Source organism: Lactuca sativa, chromosome 9 (genome assembly GCF_002870075.4).
Source record: "Lactuca sativa cultivar Salinas chromosome 9, Lsat_Salinas_v11, whole genome shotgun sequence".
In the NCBI taxonomy this organism is placed as follows: Eukaryota; Viridiplantae; Streptophyta; class Magnoliopsida; order Asterales; family Asteraceae; genus Lactuca; species Lactuca sativa.
The window spans coordinates 29,765,536-29,790,570 of record NC_056631.2 but is presented as its reverse complement, the minus strand read 5'-3'; the positions used below and the strand labels follow the sequence as shown (position 1 = coordinate 29,790,570).

Below are 25,035 nucleotides of genomic sequence, written 5' to 3'. Positions count from 1 at the left end.
AAGTTGGTTAATAAGATTAAATAAATATCATTTCTAAAGTGTAATCATATATAAACTAAGTTTCAATATTAAAATAATATCTTACTTCTAGTTATAAAGTTATGTTTTTTTTTTAACTTTTAACATATTATATTTAATTTATTAGTTTTAATATATTGTTGGATGCAAACCATTATAATTTTAAAGATACAATTTTGGAACAATTTGTATAAAACATTTAAATTATTAACTTGAATATAGCATTACAGGGTCAACTTAAATATAAATTTTAGTTTAACTTAAACAAGCCAAAAAATATTTTATAAATAGTTAAAAGTGATTAATTGTAGTGTCTTTCTAATAATGATTATAAGTTGGTAAGTAAGGTTAAATAAATATCAAACCTCAAGTGTAATCGTAAATATACTAAATTTCAATTTTAAAATAATATATTTACTTCTACTTATAAAGTTATGTCTTTAACTTTTAACATATTATACTTTATTTATTAGATTTAATATGTTGTTCTATGTAAACCATTATCAGTTTAAAGTTACAACTTTTGAACAATTTTGACAAAATACTTAAATTATTAATTTAAATATAACATTACAATGTCAATTTAAATATAAATTTTAGTTCCACTTAAAATACTAAAGAGTATTTTGTAAATAGTTAAAAATGATATATTGTAGTGATAAATGCAAAAAACTAAATTGTAATCTCAATTGAACTAAAATATTTTCTAACTATATTTGTATAATCGTTAAAAGTTTTCATATAACTGACTTAAAATAACTTATAATAACAATAGTTAAAAATAACTCTATACAAATGATTATATTATTAACTTTAAAATCAAAAAACAATGTTTGATATTTTAAATAATTATAATGATAGAAATTAAAACGTTAAGAAAATAAATTTTAAGAAATTAATTAACAATAACAAAAACTATAAATAACATTAAGCCATATATTATATTTAATTTTATTCATGAGTAACTCGCGGGTAGAAGTCATTCAAACGGTTGAGATTATACAGTTATAATGGATGTACATATTATCATATAATTCAAAATAATCAATATATTATATCAATTTAGTATACAGATTATTATACCAAATTTAACAACGTTATTGTTATATTTAAAAAAACATATATTTGTAAAGATTTCAGCTATAGGTGTTTCTGCGCAATGTGCGGGCATTCGCCTAGTTTTTCCATATAAACGAACTCACGTGTATATATTTGTTCTTTAAAAAAAAAATTATGTGCAAAAATTCACCATAGTTATTGTATTTAATGACTTATATATATATATATATATATATATATATATATATATATATATATATATATATATATATATATATATATATATATATATATATGGGAAAAAGGAATATACATTACAGCCCCATCTAAGCTTAGGTACTAAACCTTGTGAAAATACATTGTTTTACTATATAAAGGTTACGGTTAATGGATTCACGATTAATATTTCAAGATGTAAATTCAAGATCGACACAATAGGGTTTAGGGTTTAGGGTTTAGATTTAGGGTTTAGGGTTTAGGGTTTAGGGTTTAGATTTAGGGTTTAGTGTTTAGGTTTAGGGTTTAGGGTTTAGATTTAGGGTTTAGTGTTTAGGTTTAGGGTTTAGGGTTTAGATTTAGGGTTTAGGGTTTAGATTTAGGGTTTAAATTTAGGGTTTCGGGTTTAGGTTTAGGGTTTAGTAATGTTCATTTGGGTGAAGTAATAAACGATAATTGAGGAAAGAAAACAGGGATGGTAAAACGATAATGAAAGAAAAAAATGTTGTGGAGGATGATATATTTACAAAGTGAAACCAAATCGGGTATATCTAGCATGTTAAAACGACATATTTTAGAAGTACCTAAGCATAGGTGGGGTTGTAATATATATATATATATATATATATATATATATATATATATATATATATATATATACATTTCATACTTGTCACTATAAAACTTTTATAAAAAAATAATTGCTTGATGTATTATTCGATGAGTTACAATACTTCAAATATGAGATATCAAAGTTAAAATATTTAAACTTTTCAGCAAGAAATTTAAACTTTTGTATTTTGTGAAATTTTTTAAACAAAAATATATCATTCATTGTAAGTCGGATTGACATGCGGTTTTTTTCAACATGTAAGTTAGAATTTGTAGATGATTTTAGTCTATAATTTTGTTGGTTTTAGTGTTATATTTGGTGAGTTACAATCTTTCAAAGATTAGATATCAAAGCTGAAATATTTCAACTTTTCAGCAAAAAATTTAAACTTTTGTATTCTGTGAAATTCTTTAAACAAACATATTTTATTTAACATGCAGTTTTTCCAACGTGTAATTTAAAGTTTTTGGATGATTTTAGACTATAATTTTGTTGTTTTTGGTGTTATATTCAATTAGTTACAATCTTTCAAACAAATGGTATAAAGTAGAAACAATCAAAGTTTGACCAATCAAAATGGCACAAGAAACGAAAACATATTCAGTTTTACGAGTTGTACCGTATCAAACCCAAAAAAATATTCATTTTAACGAGTTGTAACGTATCAAACCCAACAACATATTTGTTTTAACGAGTTGTATCAAACCCAAAAACGCGTTTTAACAAGTTGTGTCGTATGCATGTAAAGTTTTACCAATCCAAATGGATCCAAGAATCGGAAAACTCGGGCCTGAACTCGGACCTGAACCCGGACATAGACCTGGACCCGGTAAGTCTCATCCGGTCTGGTCCATGGTCCACAATATTCTCCAAACCAGTCCGGTCCAAGAGTCGGTTCGGTTCGATCGGTCCAAATGTTCACCCCTACATCACAAGTCATTTTGCCAATCTTTGAGATCTTTCAAACCTAAATTTCAATAATGACGCACATCCTAATACAATACCGGAGCACCAAATTGTTGTTATATCATTTTAAATAAATAACACCCTAAAAATTAAAACGAAATTGTTAGAAAGCAATTAAAGTTGGGGTTTATGTATGTAATTCATAAAAAATGTGATTGTTAAATGGACAAATCACTTGCAACAATGTATGCAACAAAAAATTTGCTAGATACGGTCCTCACCCGGCTCGGTAATAATGACATTTGTTGAGCTCCTAGTGCTAGAAGTCGACTCTCATAACATGATATCGATAGATAGTATAGTCTTTGATTTTTGCTCCAAAATAATCTTCGGGGAGATAGAGGAGAATCTAACATTTATAATCTAATTTGGGACTCCACAAAAATATTGGCCAACAATTTTATATGCCAAGATAAAAATAAAAATAAAAAAATAAAAAAGTCTCAAAAGGGAAGGCCACATTTTAGTTGGATCAAAAGCAAGCTAGTTTAAAAGAGTCGAATTAGAGGTGTGATATCAAATTATATTGAGAGCAAGTATATGAATGCAATTACCTTTTGCTACACACATTTCATACATATTATTATCATATTTTTTTATGTATTTTGCATCATTTTACGTACATCTACATTGCACATCCATGCATTGCATATCATTAATGATGGCATGGGTTACTACGAGTGTATTTTGCATGTATGAAGGTTGCATGGCTTGGATAAAGGGATTAGGAGGGGAGGAATTGGACCAATTTAGTTTAAAGTACAAAACTTATTGTTGTAAACTGACAAAATAAAATGAATAAGACTAGGGTTTATTATTGCAGGGAAAAATTGAATTACAATGAAAGAGAAAATAACTATAAATAGGAAAGTTATATATGATTAACCTAGCTAAATGGTTAAATAAAAACTCAACAAAATAGCCCCTAACATCCCCACTCAATCTTACAATGTGACAACAATAGGAATGCAAAGTTTGTCACACAATAAACAAAAAATAGAGGCCAATTGGGCTTTCGTGAAAATATCGGCAATCTGCAAGGCTAGTGGAACATGTGGTATCGAGATGGGTCATAGATGTTGATGATGGCGACTAAAATAACAGTTAATCTCAACATGTATTGTTGGCTCATGGAAAACAGAAATCCTTGCAACCTGTGAGTATCACATTGTTCTCACAATGTAGGGGTAGGTTGGAAAACACCAACACCCATATTTGTAAGGAGCCAACATAACCAAACAATTGTACCATTGGTCACAACCATAGCTTAATATTGAGCATTTGTAGAAACCCGAGAAACATCATATTTCTTACCATGAGATCAATGAATCTTTAAGAAAAATAAAGAAATCGATAGTGGACTTGCGGTCATTAGGATCATTATCCAAATCGGCATCAGTAAAGATATACAACTCAAGAGAAGACATCAATAAAAATAAGAGGCTTTAAAAATGAGGGCCACAAAGATATCTTAAAAATACTAAGAACAGTTCCCCAGTGAACAGTAATAGAAGTAGTGACAAACTGACTAACCACATGAACAACATAGGATATGTTTGGTCGAGTGATTGTAAGGTAAACCAAATTGGCCATAATAATGTGATACATACCCATATTTGATAAAAGAACGTCATCAGTCAAAGAATATCATGGATTGGTTTCAAGAGGCATGTCAAAGATCTAATTGTTAGAGAAATACATTCAAACAGATAACCATTTTGAGATTAAGGAACCACAATACCTAAAAAATAACACAGTAAGTTGAAGTCTTTCATAGCAAAATGATGAGCCAAATCATGCTTCGAATACTCAATGTCATCACGATCATAACCCCATCAATGATAACAATCATGTCATCTACATATAAAAATACGAGAATCCAACCCACACCCGTGCATGTACCGAACAATGTTGGAATCATGATTACTAACAAGAAAATCAACATAAGTAATTACCGTAGATAGTTTCTCAAACCAAACACAATGGGCTTGTCTAAGACCACATAGAGCTTTATGAAGCCAACATACTTTAGGACAGGTAAGCAATACATATGGAGGAGCACAATGGGCTTATTTAAGGCCATAAAAAGCTTTTATAAAGCTTTATAGGAACTCATGGCGAATTTAGTATATATATCAGGGTAGTGCTGGATGCCCCTAAAAAAGATTTTAGTAATATAGTTTTTTCCGAATTTTGTTTTCTTATTGTATATTACGCGAATTTTTTTGTCGGGTATTTATTTTGACCCTGGAGGAACTTGTTGCAGTAGAAGGGTTCGGTTAAAGCAGTTGAAAACTTGTGAAAACTATAAAATCATGTAAAATCTATATTTCATATTCGTTAATAAAAGTCATCCAAATTTTACAATTTTTTCTTTGTTAATCACTTCGATATGCTATAACATGTTAAAATAGTCATAATAGATTTTTTTCTTCTCAAAGTTCAATGAGATTTTTGACACTAAACTTTGATGTTAAAGTATTCCACTAAAGCCACTATTTTTTTTTCTAAATCAATTCTAACCAATTAACTTTTATAGGATCCGTGCACATTGAAAAAATTGTCATACTTTAGTGGCTTTTACTCACGAAACAGGAATATAATAGATAAACCACAAAAAATGGCCAAAATACAATAGTTTTGATGTATTTCTCCCTCTAATTAACTCAAAATTCCAAAAAATATAATAAAACCCCTAAATCTGATTCAATTTAAAGTTTGACCCAATAGGTTATTATAAGTTAACACTAACATAACATCATATCAATTTCTCAAGCAACAAAAGTATACCTACCAATTTGTCATACTAAATCTTCCAATCATAAACACATAATCTAAACAAACACATTTCCATAATTTACAACATCCAGAGCTTCAACCCGCCATTGTAGAATAGTCAAAAACTTCATGATGAAGACACAAATGGCAATCTATTAGTTTTATCACTTCACAAATGGAATCCCAGAAGGAACCCTTTTAGCAAACTCATCATACTCCACCCCAAAAAACTGTCTCAAAAAGAACTCCTCATATGGTATTCTTCTATGAAAAAAGTTCCAAACAACTAATGAAAACCCAACAGTTGAAACAGGATTACACAGCATTATTTGAGTCCCAACTGACCAAATCAAGAATCCTGTGTACCCTGGATGACGAACAATGCTATAAACTCCATGAGTTACAAGTCTATGATGATCCTCATGATGTCTTTGAATTAAATGAGTGAAAGCTCTTCCAGCAGTTATGATTGCAAGTTTTCTTATGATTTCCCCAAAGATAACCATTAAAAGTCCTAAATTGCTTACCCACCAGTTTTCTTTTAGTTCAGGGAAAAAGTATAGTTCAAGTAAGTATTCAAGAACAGAAAAGATCATTGCAAAGATGTAGTGTTGGCTGATTAAGAGGGATTTAAGAGTTACATTCGATTTCCCATGAAATTTGATTGCTAAAAGGTATTCAGAGCCATGAAAGAAGAGTATTGCAAAGAACATTTGTGATAATTGTCTGGAGGCAGTGTGGCTGAATGTTTCTGTCATGTTTTACAGATTGATTAAGATTTAAGAGAGATTTTTGGAGAAGATTGAGGTTTAAGTCAACAAGGTGGAGGAATTTGATCGAGTAATAACTAATAAGGTGAGTTTTACTTCAGACCTGAATAGGAAGAGCTGTCCAGAAGTTGAAATACAATTTGGGTATTCAGGTCACCCAGAAAGTGCTTCAAGGAGGACATTTCTGTAAACAATTAGAAGAGCATAATCATTTTCAAACAATAATCCAAGCAAAAAGATTCAATAAAAATATGAACACTCACTCACATCTACAAATGGAAATTGAGTTTGATAAAAACAGGTTAAGGCCTTTATGATTTCGGTTTATACTATGAGATGACTTAGTTTGAATTCATTATCAGAAAAACGTATACAGATTGAGAAGCAACGACTACTTAGGGGCCGAGGCTGAATTCAAGATTTTATTTTTATGAACCCTAAACCGCTAGAATCCCAAATTGACACAATTAAACAGCGCTATTCACTATAAACAGTAGAAAAGACACCTGAATTAGACAGAATATTGGCAGAAAACATCGAGTTTTTTACTGCGAACCAAACGCATAACTAAACCTCGTTTGACTTGATTGTTGTGGTGATTAAAATAATAAAGGAATTATAACAAAACTTACACAAAAATAGGTCAAATTTGATAGGGAAAAGAGGAGCAACCGGATGGGAAGCTTGATCGCGCCGCCACTGGCGACTGAGAGAGTACCGTCGCTTGGAGACTGGAACAGTAAGGTTGGATCTGGGATTGGGGCTTTAGCTTGACCTGGAACTCAGGGACTATTGCAATTTGCAATCTTTCCAAATAAACAAATTTTGTTTAACTATTTAATAAGTTTAAAAAACGGAAAATAACTTAGGTATCTATTTCTTTACATTTAAATAACTTCTTTATTTTTATATATATTTAACCATTTAATTTGTTGTATGTGTTTACATATTGTCATTATCATTGAGTATAACAAGTGACAATGGTAATATGTGAATAAATTAACGAGTTAAATTGTTAAATATATAAAAAAATTGTCTAAATATGAATAAAACGAAAAGTTAATTATCCTGATAAGTTATTTTCTTCATTTTTAATAACGATTTTATTTTTAATATTTGTTGTTTATATTTTTTTTAAGTGATATTTTTAAAATATTCATAATTTCCTAAATAATAATTAAATATCGATCAATTTAAATATTATTTTTTAATTACTAAATATGCTTTCGTTTTATGAAATATTTCATATAGCCTCTTATAATTTTTTTCTTTTGTTTTTAAGTATATATAATATTTTTAAAGTAAATAATATATAACAATAAATTAAGTAAATTAAATATGTAATAATAAGTATATGGGGTATTTTAAAAAAATAAAAAGAAAATAGTACTTAGAAAATAAATAAACAAAAAAAATCTATATAATGTAAATGTTTTAAAAATATTCCAACTTTTTACTACTTTTTAATTAGAAGTTTTTAAAATTTTAATTTTTTTTTAATAAAACGTTTTAAACTAGTATTTAACAAAAGTATATTAAAATGTTATAAAATATTAAATTGTCATACAAAATCTATGAAAAACTTTAAAAATGTTGTAAAAGAAATTTTAAAAATAAATGTATGAAACTTATAAAAAAAATTGTATAAAAATGTCAAAAAAAAACAAGTTGAAAACTTGTAAGAAAAATTTAAAACATTTATAAAATATTTGGTTTAAAAGCATTTGTATTAAAATTATATGAAAGTATAAAAAAATATTATATATATATATATATATATATATATATATATATATATATATATATATATATATATATATATATATTTAAAACATTGTATTAGAAAAACCTATATGAAAAAAATTTCATAAAAATGTTGTGAGGAATTATAAAAAATCTTAAGAAATTTGTAAAAAAAATTTGCTCACATTTATATAACTTTTTTTATATACATTTCGCCATTTAACTTGTTAAATATGCTCACATATTACCATTGTTACCTGCTATAACATGTGACAATGGTAATATGTGAACACATTTAACAAGTTAAATTGTCAAATATGTAAAAAAAAAATTACCTAAATACAAACAAGAAGAAAAGGTAATTACTCTCGCAAATCATTTTCCCTTTAGAAAATGGATTATAAATAAATGTTATAAATCAAAGGTTTTATACATCAAAATAATAGTTAATTTTTTTTATAGTTTATTATTATTTGATATTTTTATCATTGGATACTTAAAAGTTAAAAATTTCATTTGTTTATTTTTATTGACCATTTAAAAAATATTGAATTTTCAATATATTATTATGATTAGTCAATCTAAAATCTAATTTTTTAATTATATTTTATTTTATTTTTTAATTATATTTTAGTTATTTAAATTTATTATTTTTTACTAATTAATTATCTCTAATAAGTACTTAATGAGAAATCATTTATGAAATATAAATTTTATATCGATTATATAACATTTTTAATTTTTTTATCCTTATAACTATAAATAATTTTTTTCGTATTATATATATATATATATATATATATATATATATATATATATATATATATATATATATATATATATAATTGACTTTATAGTTTTGTTTGTTTGGGACATTTTAGATATAATAGATTTTTAAAAAGGATTAATTAATTAAAAAGAACATTTTAGACTATATATATATATATATATATATATATATATATATATATATATATATATATATATATAATGATCATCAAATAAAAACACATAAAAGGTTAAACACGCGAGAACAGTTCTTGGTCAATCAATATATAACGACATATTAGTAATTATATATTTTAATTAAATTAAAATAAAATAAAATTCAATCAAATTCCATTAAATTTTGGAATAGTTACCAAAAAACAAAGAAATATTCTATTTTTTTCTTATTAATGGAATATAAAAAACATTTTTGCCAAATTTTATATTAAAACTGAAAAAAATTCTTAAAAAATCATTTCTTTCTCCGATTTCACGTAAATTATACGTCAATTGTAAATGAATAAAAAAGTAAACTGTTAATCATAATTGATTATATTTTAATTTGACTTTGTACATTTATATTGACACAATTGTACTTAATGATTAGACAAAACTTCAAAAATGGTCCTTGCGGTTTCCGAAAATATCAAGTTTAGTCCCTAAGTTCAAAAAAACCTCACAGATGGTCCATGTGGTTTCAAAACTTTTAACAAATGGTCCTTCCGCCTAACTCCGTCAGCTTTCTACCGTTAAATAGGGACATTTTCGTCATTTCAATGCATAGGGACCATTTATGAGGTTTTCTCTATTTAAAAAAAAGAAAAAATATATAATTATTTAATTAAAGGGCCTCTCTCTCTCTCTCTCTTCCAAGTGCATCGCTACTGGTATTTGCTTTTTAATTTTTTCCCTAAAAAACTAGACTTCCATACACCCCTCTCCTTACTGCCTTCTCACATTCATTCAATCGAGTACCTTCCACCTCTAACAACCAAAAAAATATAGGGGTGAGAACATTGGTTTGTACATGGGGTGAATCAGGTTTTTGGGTTTCAATCGATGCATCAAATGGCGCCATGGACAAAATGAAGCAAAATTCTGCAAATTATAGCAGGCACGAAGTACACACACACCTTTTGTGTTTTTCTTCTCATGTATACCTCCGAGATCCTAAAATCATGAAGGTCCATCTCTGTAAACATACGCCAATCTCTCCATGATTTCCGCTGCAAATTATCTGAGTGTGTTAGGGTTACTACTCAAGAATATGGGCTTAACCGGGACAACTGACATTGACATTTTGGTTGAGATATCAAGCATTCAAACCCTAAGCTTTGCGAACAACGATTTCGGAGGATCGTTGCTTGATGTGAAGAAATTGATCTGTTGAGGAGTATTTATTTATCGAATAAAAACTTTTCGGGGGTGATTGGGAACAATTTTTTTTGCTGGAATGAGTTCGATGGTGAAAATTGAAGTTCAGAGCAAGAAATTTAGTGGCTAGATTCCTGAATTGCTTATAGAGATAGTAGATTTTGAACATAAAAGTTTGATTTTGCCACTGATTCGACTAAGTGGGGTTGTGAGGGAGTTTGGTGGGTTTTTTGTTCATCTAGTGAAATGAAGAAGATAACACGCGATGAAATATCACTTGTTTGTGTTTTGTGTTTGATGATGAATAGGGAGGAGAGATTATTGAATATAAGAGGCATCTTGTTTAGAAGATAACAACTATTTTTCTTATTATTTTCACGAATTGCTATCAGATGACGGCTTTGGTGGTGGTTTTCGGCGAGATTTGCGGCTGCCAGCTGTTCCGGTGAGAATAAAGCATGTGGCAAACAGAATATATGGCAAAGGCGGTGAGGATGAACTAGATGAGGGATAGAAGAGGGTGACAGGTCAGATAGCAATTTTGGTAGTGGTTTCCCGGATATGAAATTTCTCGCCACTCCTCCCATCCACGGATCTCTTGCCAATTAGGTAAAGTTTATACTTTTACATCATCATCGTCCCCAACAAGATGTTGAAACCCTAATTTTGATTATTGGTTCAATCAATAGGTCGTGCATCCAGTGGATTTATGTTTCAAACTGTGGGTATCCATCAGATTTAATAAACTTAGGATATGGAAGGAGAAGTGGAATTGATACAGAAAGCCATGGGAGGTGAAGTAGATGTGAGCTTTGATTGTGCAGGTTTCAACAAGAGAATGGCAACGACTCTCACCACCACACGTGCCGACGGCAAAGTGTGTCTGGTAGGGATGGGCCACCATGAGATGACTGTTCCACTTACGAGAGGTGTGAAGTTTACATCGGGATTTTAGAGAGAGAGAGAGAGAGTGTGTGTGTGTGTGTGTGTGTTTGGGACCCTTTAATATTAAATAGTTATATTTTTTCTTTTTTTTTATAAAAAAAATAAGGCAAATCTTCAAAAATGGTCCCTGTGGCAGTGAAATGACATAAATACCCTCCAATTAACGGCCAAAAATAACGGAGTTAACGAAAAGGACCATTTGTTAAAAGTTTTGAAACCACAGGGACCATCTGTGAGGTTTTTTGAACTTAGGGATTAAATTTTATATTTTCGAAAACCACATGGACCATTTTTGAAGTTTTATCTAATGATTAAAATCACTTTGAGACCATGTATTCATATATGAATACACATTTTCATTCATAAATATAAAATATTATGGTTTTTTAATGAATACAAATATAATTGTAATTGAATAAAGAACATTATAAAAAAATCAATACATTTGTAATCTTAAATGAATATAAAACAAATTAGAGATAAAACATCAACTTTGCAAAAACTAAATAAACAAAACATATTTACAATCATATATGAATACAATTATAATCACAAATGAAAATTTAGAATGTCTTAATATAAATAAATTTCGGCTCCTTCCAAGTTGTTGTCCATGTGCATTCCTCCTTCACATTATAATCCTTTAGCCCATCCGTATTAACTCGGTCAATCTATAAAAAATCAAAGAACTTTTTTTTGTATTATTTGTCAACAAAGTGCTTACCTCATTAACCAATTTGTTTTCTAAATTGCATTATTAAATTAAAATCTAATAAACAGAAAAATAGATTATCATTAATGAATAAAATTTTATGAAAATAAAAAAACTGAAAGTTGAAAATATCTTACAACAATAAAAAATGAATACAGTGTATCAAAATACTTAACATTTAGTAAATATAATACAACAATAAAAAATGAATACAGTGAATCCAAGCCAAAATCTCTCGCAAAAAGGCTGATTGTGACTAAGATGAATGAAACAGACTAAAGAAGTAAAGATACATCTCAATTACCCGAACTCCCCACATATTCAGATAAGACAGTAATCAAGTACATCTTCATTCCGATTAATTATACCCTAGAAATCTTCATTCCGAATGCAGATATATGACAGAGTCTGTTGCTAAAGCTTATTGCTCCATACATGACATCAATAGAAAGGGTAAAGAATATGATAACTGAATATAATACAAAACGATGGCTGACCTGTTCGTACTGTCGCTGCCATATTCATAAATCTTGCCATTGGAGAATAACATGACGACAACGACAATAGCATCGCAGAGAACGAGAAGTTGCAGCGATTTCTTGTTTAACTCTGATCTCCGTTTTGAAAATGTCACTTGTATGTTATTCTTGTCTTCATTTCGCTTCATCTCCAACTTTCTCTAGCTCATCGTACCCTAGATCTTCTTTGTACCTAAGTTTTTCAGTTCCGATATGGTGTATGGTGGTGACGACTCAATTAGGGTTTAAAGGTTTGAAATTTATATTTAGAGAATGAGAGGAAGAAGGATACGTGAGTGAGAGATAGATAGATAGATAGATAGATAGAGAGAGAGAGAGAGAGAGAGAGAGAGAGAGAGAGACAGAGAGATTTCAACAACTTAACAAAAATAGGTTAACATGTAATGATCATATTACCCTTTAAACTATTAAAAATTCATAATCTCATCCCATGACCTTTAGAAATTTACAATTTAATCTCATGACTTTTATAAATTATATTAGCCTTAGATCGTAATACTTGAAGAGCTCAGATCTGTTCTCGCGTTCTCAACTTTTTTGGTGTTCTCATTTGATCATATATATATATATATATATATATATATATATATATATATATATATATATATATAATTTAAAATTTAAATTGTTTTTATTAAAAGAGGTTAACCATTAGAAACGTTATGTAATTAAAGATTAAATTAATGAAATTACAATGCTTATATATATATATATATATATATATATATATATATATATATATATATATATATATATATATAAAAGTTAAAATTAATTTTTTTTATTAAAAGAGTTTAACCATTAAAAACGTTATGTAATTAGAGATTAAATTAATGAAATGACAATGCTTTTAAATCATAACATAACTTAACCATTAGAGATGTTATTATTATACATTTATACACCAGTCGATATATATATATATATATATATATATATATATATATATATATATATATATATATATATATATATATATATATATATATATATAAACGTTTAGAGACAAATATTTATAGATTAATTCTAAACCCTAATTTATTTATTTTCATGATAGGAGTTACTAAAACTAATAATTTTGATTCTACTTTGTTAATTAATATCGACATTGTTAATTAATATTTATACGTATATGTGCATAAATGTTATTATATATTAATGACATCATCCTTAACTTGTTAGTTTGTTATGCAATGAAATCATCACTTTGAGTCTAGTGATAAAAAAAAATTATTCCAACCTTAACAAGATTGTTAGGTAATGGTGGTGACTAACATTCATGAGTAGTTATTTTGAAAAAATAATAGGCAACGTGAACTGCTTGAAAAAACATATCAACATCAGTCGCACCCCTATTGGGCCAACAACACAAACGAGTGTATATGGTAATTTCCCTTATTCCTAAACAGATAAACCTTTGAGGCCTAAAGTTAAAGTCATGAACACGGCTTCTTATTTTAAATTCTCTACGGCTCAACCTCTCTTCATCGTAACTTTTGATTCTTATTACGTGTGACATCCCCATTTTCACGGCCAGAAAAGACCGATTTTGTTTATGCTTTGTTTGAAAATCAGAGTAACATCTTAAATAAAAGTGTTGCGGAATTTGTCCCAAAACAAAATATGATAAAGATTTATCAAAAGCATTTCCAAGGAAATGTATTACATTAAAAGACTTGGGATGTCATGTTTGATACAGATCAAAAGCATAAACAGTACAATATAAGCCTTACTACATTATTTCGTATCTACAGGCCTATATCCGTAATCCCTCATCCCAAAACATCACATCTATGCTCATGCGCCACTACCTGTAATACAAGAAACTGAGTGGGTCAAGCTGGGGAGCCTGATGAGCACATAGGGTTTTCAACCCACAATAAATAAGTTTATTAATTTCATCAATCAAAAATAACCCGATTACCCATTCCCGTTATCCTCACTTTACGTCCTTAAACACCTATCATAAGGGAGCTAGCCTAAGGATCATCATCGGGATGAACACTACTGCTAAGGGGATTCCTTAAAAATAAATGTCCTAAAGGCAACCATGTGGGGGATGGAGTACACCGGTGAACACATCGTTCACAAACACCTACAGGTTGCGAGCCTGCTAGCATTCCACTGGACTGTCTAGAATAGTCTGTGGTCGTCATCCATACTCCGCTAGATGACAGAATCAACAACATCAACATCGAGGCCTCTCATCATTTTATCACGCATCACCTATTACATCTACCCATGTTTCATCCCAACATTTTCGTAGATATAAAATACATATACAGTTTAAATCATTGAAAACATGTATAAAAACATTCATCTAGCATAGATAGCAAGTATTCAGATAATATGCACACATAGCACATAATTTATATAAAATACTTCATATCTATGTGTAAGCTGAAAGTAACTATGCACTCACCTGAAAGGTGGTGACTCAGCACTCGGACAGCGCTTCGATACTCTCAAAACAATTTTCCTTCGATAAAACCTAGTACCAATACCACTAGGGTTTAGTCTAACGATAACCGCGACAAATTAATAGTCTGACTATTATTATTATTATTATTATATAAGCGTTAATAACACTCAATATAACTCATAATAATAGCCCAAATAATTATTTTAAGGACCTAATAACATTCTTATAATTATTTAAAAGCTATATTTAAAATAGCGTAGGCGTAGCTCACTTACAGCGGGTTTTAAAGAAAACCGGGCATCGCTGGAGCAGCGTTCCTGAGCCAAAAGGCTATTCTTCTCGGAGCCGTCGGGGGCTTCGAGGCTTCTGCCTCGTGCTAGGGAGGTTCCCTAGGGTTTTCGGGGGTTTCCTAGGCTTCTGCCTCGTGCTAGGGAGGTTCCCTAGAGAGAAGTTCTAAAGAGAGTGGGAAGTTAGGGGAGGTGTGAGGATTGAATGGAGGCCTCACCACTTATTTATAGGGGCTGGAGGAAGGTTCACGTCGTGAATTTTTAATATTCACGTCGTGAGCCAGGCTGGCTACAGCCAGACCCAGCCTGGTATTGACACGTGGCATCGCACACAGAGTGGAAATCAACCGATTTTCAAAAATTCATAACTTTCGCATACGAACTCTGTTTTCGACGTTCTTTATATCCACGCGTAGGTAAAAATAAGTTCTACAACTTTCATTTGAACTCCGTCGGCTAATTCTGGACTGATCTCAAATTTAACAGTAGGAGGAGTTTAGACTGCTAAATGACCGCGAAAAATTCGTAACTCTTTCATACGAAATCCGTTTTCGTCTATCTTTTTACCGTTGAGTTCCCTATTAATGAGATCTTCAACTCTTGTTTAGGTCGCGTAAGCCAAAAACCGCTCGAAATAAAATTCGAATTCGGGCCGTGCACTGCTACACCAAATCTTCGAAAATTCATAACTTCCTCATATGAAGTCAGATTTGGGCGTTCTTTTTATGGATGTTCTTGGTTTAACATATACTACAACTTTGGTTTAGATCAATAAGGCTAAAAAGTCCTCCATCGTAAATTCACTATTTACGTCTCCCGGTGCCGTGCCGGTTTTGCCATAAAACTTCGACGGGCCATAACTTCTTTGTTATAACTCAGATTTCGGCGTTCTTTATATCCCCAGAATCCTTGTTTCGACCACTACAACTTTATGTAAAGATATAGGGCTTATCTCACACTTTAATTCTGACGCTTATTTTTATCTTTTATTTATTAAATATTTAAAACTACATAATAAGCATAAAAATTCACATAATTCACATAATACTTAAATATTTCTTCTTTATTACTTCAAAAAGAGTTACAATAGTTGACCTAGACTATTACATTGTCTAAATATGCTTAGCCCTGAAACCCGGGCGTTACAATTCTCTCCCCCTTAGGATGATTCCGTCCCGGAATAATGCATCAGCAAACAGATGTGGATAGCGACTCATCATGTCATCCTCTGTTTCCCAAGTGAGGTTCGGCCCATTCGAATGTTTCCTTCGGACTAGCACTAAGTCGACCATCTTGCGTCGTAACTTCTTAGTCTTACGGTCAACAATTGCCTCAGGCTCTTCGATCAGCCTTTTATTCTCATCCATCCTTAACTCTGAGATTGGAATTATGTCGGGAACTTCTCCTGTGAATGTCCTCAAATAACACACATGGAAGGTGTTATATATACCATCGAGTTCTTCGGGCAATTCCAGCTTGTAAGCTTGGTTCCCAATCTTCTGAAGAACTTTGAACGGTCTAATAAACCTTGGACTCAACTTCCCTCGTTTCCCGAATCTTATAAGTCCCTTCCACGGTGAGACTTTAAGCAAAACGGAATCCCCAACTTCAAAAGTCATTAGTCGTCTTTTCTTGTCAGCGTAGCTCTTTTGACGATCCTGAGCTGCTAACATCCTTTCCCTAATCACTTTCAACTTCTCAGCAGTTTCGTGGATTATCTCGGGGCCCATAAACTGCTTTTCTCCGGCTTCAAGCCAACAAGACGGCGTACGACACTTCTGTCCATACAAGGCTTGATAAAGTGTCATCTTGATACTCGAGTGGAAACTGTTGTTGTAGGAAAATTCTACCAGAGGTAAGTGTTTGTCCCAATTCCCTTGGAACTCGAGGGTACATGCTCTCAGCATATCTTCCAGTGTTTGAATCATTCTTTCGCTCTGACCATCAGTCTGCGGATGGTAAGTCGTACTCAAACATATTTTCATACCCAATTCCTCTTGTAGACTCCTCGATGTGAAACGACTATCACGATCTGATACACTCGTAAGAGGAACACCGTGAAGTCTTACAATTTCCTTCATGTAAGCATTTGCGAGCTTATCCATAGACCACTTCTCGTTGGCTGCTATGAAGTGTGCACTCTTGGTGAAACGATCCACGACTACCCAAATCATGTCGTGTCCGTTCTTCGTCCTGGGTAGTTTAGTCACAAAATCCATGGTGATGTCTTCCCATTTACCCATGGGTACAGGTAAAGGTTCTAAACTCCTATACGGTTTCTGATGTTGTGCCTTAACTCTCACACATGTTACACACTCGGCCACATACTTCGCAACATCGAGCTTCATTGTCGGCCACCAGTAGTAGGGTTTTAGGTCCTTATACATCTAAGTGCTACCGGGATGAATCGAGTACATGGTCTTGTGTGCTTCTTCCATCAGAAGATCTCTTATTACTCCCGTCTTAGGTACCCAAATCCGATCTTGGAATACCTTCAGTCCTTGACTGTTTGTACCGAACACTAACGTTTTCCCCAAACATTCTTCTTTTCGGTCATTCTTCTCTAAATCTTCTTCTTGAGCTTTCCTGATACTTTCCACAATCGTCGAGACAACTTCAATTCTTAACGCCCTTGGCCTTTTCCTTTCAAGATTGACTTTCCGACTGAGAGCATCCGCGACAACATTGGCTTTACCTGGGTGGTAAAGTATCTCACAATCGTAGTCCTTGAGTAGTTCTAGCCAGCGTCGTTGCCTCATGCTCAACTCCTTCTGATTAAAGAGATACTGGAGACTCTTATGATCAGTGAACAACCTGCACTTCGTGCCGTAGAGATAATGCCTCCATATCTTTAGAGCAAATACTACCGCCGCCAACTCCAAATCATGAGTGGGGTAGTTCTTTTCGTGCTCTTTCAATTGTCGAGATGCGTATGCTATCACCTTTTCTATTTGGTTCAGAACACAACCCAACCCGACTCCAGATGCGTCACTGTAAACCGCAAAGTCTTCAACTCCATCGGGTAGAGAAAGTATCGGTGCTTCACATAACTTCTTCTTAGCTTCTCGAATGCCTCATCGTGTTTCTCACTCCACGTATACGTAGGTCCTTTATGAGTCAAAGCTGTCAATGGAGCAGCTATCGAAGAAAATCCTTGGATAAATCGCTGGTAATATCCAGCTAATCCTAGAAAGCTTCGAATTTCCGTGGGACTCTTTGGACGTTCCCACTTCATTACAGCTTCGATTTTTGTTGGGTCAACCATTATCCCTCCTTGGTTAACCACATGACCCAAGAACTGGACTTCTCGTATCCAAAAGTCGCATTTGGAGAACTTAGCGTAAAGCTTCTCCTTCTTCAATACTTCCAAAACTTCATGTAGATACTTACCATGCTCCTCCTGGCTTTTCAAGTAGATGAGAATGTCGTCGATGAACACTATCACGGATTTATCGAGGAATGGTTTACAAACCCTATTCATCAAATCCATGAATGCTGCTGGAGCATTGGTTAGTCCGAATGACATAACCAAGAACTCGTAGTGTCCATATCTCGTTCTAAATGCAGTCTTCTCAATATCTTGCTCTCTTACCTTCAGCTGATGATACCCTGACCTAAGATCAATCTTTGAGAAGTAGCTCGAACCTTGTAGTTGATCGAATAGGTCATCAATCCTCGGCAATGGATACTTGTTCTTCATCGTTGCCTTATTCAGCTCTCGGTAGTCTATGCACATCCTCATGCTTCCGTCCTTCTTCTTCACGAATAACACCGGAGCTCCCCAGGGTGATGAACTAGGTCAAATGAAATTGTTGTCCAACAGCTCCTGAAGTTGCGTCATAAGCTCTTTCATCTCCGTCACTGCTAATCGGTAAGGTGCCTTCGCTATCGATGTTGTTCCTTGTAACAAGTCTATACGAAACTCCACTTGCCTATCAGGTGGTAATCTGGGAAGATCTTCGGGAAAGACTTCCAGATAATCACACACAACTGGTATATTGTGCACCTCTTTCTTCTCCTTCTTAGCATCGATTACGAATGCCAAGTATGATGCACATCCTTTGGACAAACATTTCCTGGCTTTCATCAGGGAGATGATTCCAGAATTCACTCTGCGTTTGTCCTCGTACACCATAAATGATTCCTTTCCGGGTGGGTTTACCCTTACTATCTTCTTTCGGCATTGAATCTCAACATCGTTGGCGCTAAGCCAATCCATACCCAAAACGATGTCGAAACTGTTTAACTCTATGGGTAATAGCTCATCGTGGAATTTGTTTCCGTTTAGGTCAATGATGATGTTCCTAATACGATTACTAACAGGTACGAATTTGCCACTGGCAACTTCTACAATCAGGGCATTATCAAGTTTTTCTACAGGAAATGCTAATTTCCCACCAAATTTATGCGACACAAAGGAGTAGTTGGCTCCAGAATCAAATAGTATATTTGCAGGCAAACCATTTACAAGAAAGGTACATGAAGCGATGTCTGCTGCCTCCTTCGCAGCCTCGAGCGTCATCTGGAAGGCTCTCGCCTTCGGCTTCGGTGGTATGTTGGGTCTTCCTGCCTCCTTCTTCTTCGGGCAGTCCTTCAAAATGTTCCCTTCTTCATTACACCTATAATAGGCCTTCTGGATGAGGGTGCATTCATTGGCATAGTGCCAGGCTTTCCACATTTGAAACAAGTGACCCCTCCGTCACACTTCCCAAAGTGCTTCTTCTTACACTTGTCACACCACTTCGCTTCTGATCCTCCTCCTCTCAAACCAGACTTCGAGAATCTACTCTTCTTGTTGGACTTCGAGGATCCATCGAACTTCCGTTTCTCACCAACCTCAGCCCTTTCCAGACTTCTTTCCTTTTGTTGGGTCTCCACATTCTTAGCTGCTCGAACGGCTGATTTCAGAGTGGTTGCCATCTTGACTATTGGGCCAAAGTCAGCCGACAGTCCGTTTGCGAACTTCTCAATTTTGGAAAGTTCGGTTGGCACTAGGTATGGAAACAACTTCATCCCTTCCGTGAATGCAACAACACAGTCATCGATACTCATTCTCCCCTTCTTCAAATTTTGGAACTCATTGTTCAGATCAATCAGATCTATCTCTGAACAGTATTGCGCCTTCAGTTGTTCCAAGAACTCATCCCATGACATTTTCAGAGCTTCTCCTCGCGGCATTGTATCTGCCAATAGCTTCCACCAGCTCAAGACTCCAGTTTTCAATTGCCTCACAGCGAAGACAGTCTTCTGCTTCTCGCTGCAGTCGTAGCTCTCAAACACCATCTCCATCTCGGAGATCCAATCCATAATCTCAACAGGATTTGGGCTTCCCGAGAGACTCGGTGGTTTCGCACCCAAGAAATTTTTCTACATCCGCTCATCCTTGTTGTTTCTCCTCTTCGGGCCATCCCTTTGCTCACCTTGAGTCCCTACTTGACTCACTTGGCGGTTGTAGTTCCCTTCCTTAGATTGCTCGAGAACTGGCTCCGTCGGTTGAACATGTATGGTAGGTTCGTCCCTATTTTCGTGGAGCATCTGTCTCATTTCTTCCCTTTGTTCCGCTAGCATAGCCCAAATCATGGCTTGAACTCCAGCCATGGTGACTGGCTCAGGTGCTACTTCTTCTACAACATGTATTTGCTGAACCACTAGGGGTTGGTTCCTATCTCCATTTGCGTTCACGTTTCCGCTACGAGTCCTTGCCATCTTGATCTATACACCGAATAAGGTGAATTTAGATCTTTATTTAGGATAGACATTTAAATCATCCTTATCACTCCGAAACGTTTACATGCTAGTTCTAATATCGTAGTTGTACGTTTAGAATCCTAAACACATAAGGTTTCCAGATCCGGTCGGCAACAGACCATAAATCCGAACAAATAACAGCATATCATGCACAAAGCATTTAGCACATAAAAGCATTTTAGGCACAATTCCTAAAACAAGCTAGTGCTCACACCTCACAATCATCGCTTAGCATTCTAAGTTTAAGTCTAGAAATCCTACAAATTCCTAGTTCGCTTAAACTAATGCTCTGATACCAACTGTGACATCCCCATTTTCACGGCCAGAAAAGACCGATTTTGTTTATGCTTTGTTTGAAAATCAGAGTAACATCTTAAATAAAAGTGTTGCGGAATTTGTCCCAAAACAAAATATGATAAAGATTTATCAAAAGCATTTCCAAGGAAATGTATTACATTAAAAGACTTGGGATGTCATGTTTGATACAGATCAAAAGCATAAACAGTACAATATAAGCCTTACTACATTATTTCGTATCTACAGGCCTATATCCGTAATCCCTCATCCCAAAACATCACATCTATGCTCATGCGCCACTACCTGTAATACAAGAAACTGAGTGGGTCAAGCTGGGGAGCCTGATGAGCACATAGGGTTTTCAACCCACAATAAATAAGTTTATTAATTTCATCAATCAAAAATAACCCGATTACCCATTCCCGTTATCCTCACTTTACGTCCTTAAACACCTATCATAAGGGAGCTAGCCTAAGGATCATCATCGGGATGAACACTACTGCTAAGGGGATTCCTTAAAAATAAATGTCCTAAAGGCAACCATGTGGGGGATGGAGTACACCGGTGAACACATCGTTCACAAACACCTACAGGTTGCGAGCCTGCTAGCATTCCACTGGACTGTCTAGAATAGTCTGTGGTCGTCATCCATACTCCGCTAGATGACAGAATCAACAACATCAACATCGAGGCCTCTCATCATTTTATCACGCATCACCTATTACATCTACCCATGTTTCATCCCAACATTTTCGTAGATATAAAATACATATACAGTTTAAATCATTGAAAACATGTATAAAAACATTCATCTAGCATAGATAGCAAGTATTCAGATAATATGCACACATAGCACATAATTTATATAAAATACTTCATATCTATGTGTAAGCTGAAAGTAACTATGCACTCACCTGAAAGGTGGTGACTCAGCACTCGGACAGCGCTTCAATACTCTCAAAACAATTTTCCTTCGATAAAACCTAGTACCAATACCACTAGGGTTTAGTCTAACGATAACCGCGACAAATTAATAGTCTGACTATTATTATTATTATTATTATTATTATTATTATTATTATTATTATTATTATTATTATTATTATTATTATATAAGCGTTAATAACACTCAATATAACTCATAATAATAGCCCAAATAATTATTTTAAGGACCTAATAACATTCCTATAATTATTTAAAAGCTATATTTAAAATAGCGTAGGCGTAGCTCACTTACAGCGGGTTTTAAAGAAAATCGGGCTCCGCTGGAGCAGCGTTCCCGAGCCGAAAGGCTCTTCTTCTCGGAGCTTTTGGGCGCTCCGGGGCTTCCGCCTCGTGCTAGGGAGGTTCCCTAGGCTTTTCGGGGGGTTTCGGGGCTAGAGAGAAGTTCTAGAGAGAGGGGGAAGTGAGGGGAGGTGTGAGGAATCAATGGAGGCCTCACCACTTATTTATAGGGGCTGGAGGAAGGTTCACGTCGTGAATTTTTAATATTCACGTCGTGAGCCAGGCTGGCTACAGCCAGCGCAGCCTGGTATTGACACGTGGCATCGCACACAGGGTGAAAATCAACCGATTTTCAAAAACTCATAACTTTCGCATACGAACTCCGTTTTCGACATTATTTATATCCACGCGTAGGTAAAAACAAGTTCTACAACTTTCATTTAGACTCCGTCGGCTAATTCTCGACCGATCTCAAATTTAACAGTAGGAGGAGTTTAGACTGCTAAATGACCGCGAAAAATTTGTAACTCTTTCATACGAAATCCGTTTTCGTCTATCTTTTTACCGTTGAGTTCCCTATTAATGAGATCTTAAACTCGTGTTTAGGTCGCGTAAGCCAAAAACCGCTCGAAATAAAATTCGAGTTTCGGGCCGTGCACTGCTACACCAAATCTTCGAAAATTCATAACTTCCTCATATGAAGTCAGATTTGGGCGTTCTTTTTATGGATGTTCTTGGTTTAACATATACTACAACTTTGGTTTAGATCAATAAGGCTAAAAAGTCCTCCATCGTAAATTCACTATTTACGTCTCCCGGTGCCGTGCCGGTTTTGCCATAAAACTTCGACGGACCATAACTTCTTCGTTATAACTCAGATTTCGGTGTTCTTTATATCCCCGGAATCCTTGTTTCGACCACTACAACTTTATGTAAAGATATAGGGCTTATCTCACACTTTAATTTTGACACTTATTTTTATCTTTTATTTATTAAATATTTATAAATACATAATAAGCATAAAAATTCACATAATTCACATAATACTCAAATATTTCATCTTTATTACTTCAAAAAGAGTTACAATAGTTGACCTAGACTATTACATTGTCTAAAAATGCTTAGCCCTGAAACCCGGACATTACATTATGTTAGGGTGTAAAGACTTCATTGGAATGTTCCCTTTTGTGAAATAATTCTAAGTCCCTAAGTGACCGAGTACTTGTTAAAGTGATGTGACACTTAGAGAAAGCACTAGGACATTTGTAGAAAGCATTGGAGGCATCAAAATTAGCTCTATCTATGTAAAATGTGCTCCATGCATCTGGAGATGAACCCCTGATCATCAATTGTGTTAGGAACTCAGTGAAAGTGTCATTTAGTTGTTGAATATATTGACTAGCTCCTGAATGTGATGCTTAGTTGCAAGAATGCGCTCCATGCTTGTAAATGTGACACCTTGCTCCTAAATGCGCTTCACCGGTTGGAGAATGCGTTGTTGGAGGTGAGAAGGTGTTGTTGGGTCTTATGAACGTGCTCCTAGGTACATGGAAAGTGTCCCTACACATCCCCCATGTTTGAAGATTATATAAGCAGCTACATGGCGTTTTGTGATTAGCTTATTCCATTTAGGGTATAATAATGGATAAGTTAGTCCCATCAATACCATGGTATCTTATGCTTGCTTATAAATAAGGACGCCCATCTCCATCAACATTTATGATTGTGCAAGTGCTAGATACATGCATGTATAAGTGCATGGATTTCAATATAGCAATCATTGTGAGATTAAGGGCATATCATTTGTAGCAGTTTGTCGGCATTATAGATTTATTTATTTATTTAAAACCTTAAATAGGTTGCAGTCTTTTGTAAGTGATTGTAATTGTTCTTAGAATTTAATAAAATATTCCCTCTGTTGTTCTACCGTAGGCATACATCACTTTTATCGAACCACATTGTTCAATTTTTTGTTTGCAAAATTCTTAGTTTTATTTCCCTGTTTTTTACAGTAAAATTTTTATCATTTTGTCTGAGGTTGCTTAACATTTTTTGTTGATTCCTAACAAAACTGTATTAAAGCTATGGTTGAAGATGGAAAAGTTAAAATCAACAAATTTAAAGGTCACGATTTCGGATTATGGAGAATACAAATCAAAGAAATTATATGAACCACCGACCGAAAAGAAGCCTAAAAGGATGAAACATGGGGAGTGGACTTATTAAATTGCAGGCAATTTGAGTGATAAGGTTATCATTGGCAAAGAATATAGCTTATAACATTGTCAATGTAAAGACTATTTTGAATATGATAGATGTTGATGAAGATTAGTCTAGATAGACATAACAAGCCTAATAATATTACTATAAATAAATAGTAATGTCTTTTTGGATTATATGCAAGAAGAAAATATGAAAAGATATTTATTTATTGGAAGGATTTTAACAGTAAATAAAGAGAATATATATAATAATAGTTTTTAAAAATATATATTATAATTATAATATAAAATAAAAAAATATATAGCTGATACGAAGATCTTCAAAATATTGTTT

At 33.4% G+C, this 25,035-nt stretch overlaps 1 protein-coding gene and 1 long non-coding RNA gene across 3 annotated transcripts; one reads left to right on the top strand and one right to left on the bottom strand.

The window, feature by feature from the left end:
- Positions 1-5,556: 5,556 nt before the first annotated feature.
- Positions 5,557-7,242, bottom strand: LOC111907512 (protein-S-isoprenylcysteine O-methyltransferase B). 2 transcript variants are annotated; one of them, XM_023903316.3, is made up of 3 exons: positions 7,093-7,242; positions 6,524-6,604; positions 5,557-6,401 (listed from the first exon to the last, which is right to left on the bottom strand). In XM_023903316.3, exons 2-3 carry the CDS (start codon positions 6,600-6,602, stop codon positions 5,815-5,817), a joined length of 666 nt encoding a protein of 221 aa, XP_023759084.1. In that variant the 5' UTR covers positions 6,603-6,604; positions 7,093-7,242; the 3' UTR covers positions 5,557-5,814. The 2 variants fall into 2 exon arrangements, with proteins under 2 accessions (XP_023759084.1, XP_023759083.1); XM_023903315.3 differs by having other exon boundaries at positions 7,053-7,239.
- A 2,140-nt stretch (positions 7,243-9,382) lies between these two features.
- LOC128128732 (uncharacterized) lies at positions 9,383-11,400 on the top strand. The gene is made up of 2 exons (XR_008226741.1): positions 9,383-10,914; positions 10,995-11,400. It is a non-coding gene; the product is annotated as an uncharacterized LOC128128732 (long non-coding RNA).
- The last annotated feature ends 13,635 nt before the right edge of the window (positions 11,401-25,035 follow it).

Coding starts and splice junctions, on each gene's coding strand:
- LOC111907512 (XM_023903316.3), bottom strand. CDS start 6,602: ATGTCCTCCTTGAAGCACTTTCTGGGTGACCTGAATACCCAAATTGTA. Junction 6,402..6,523: donor GGACAGCTCTTCCTATTCAG/GTCTGAAGTAAA, acceptor AAAACATGACAG/AAACATTCAGCCACACTGCC.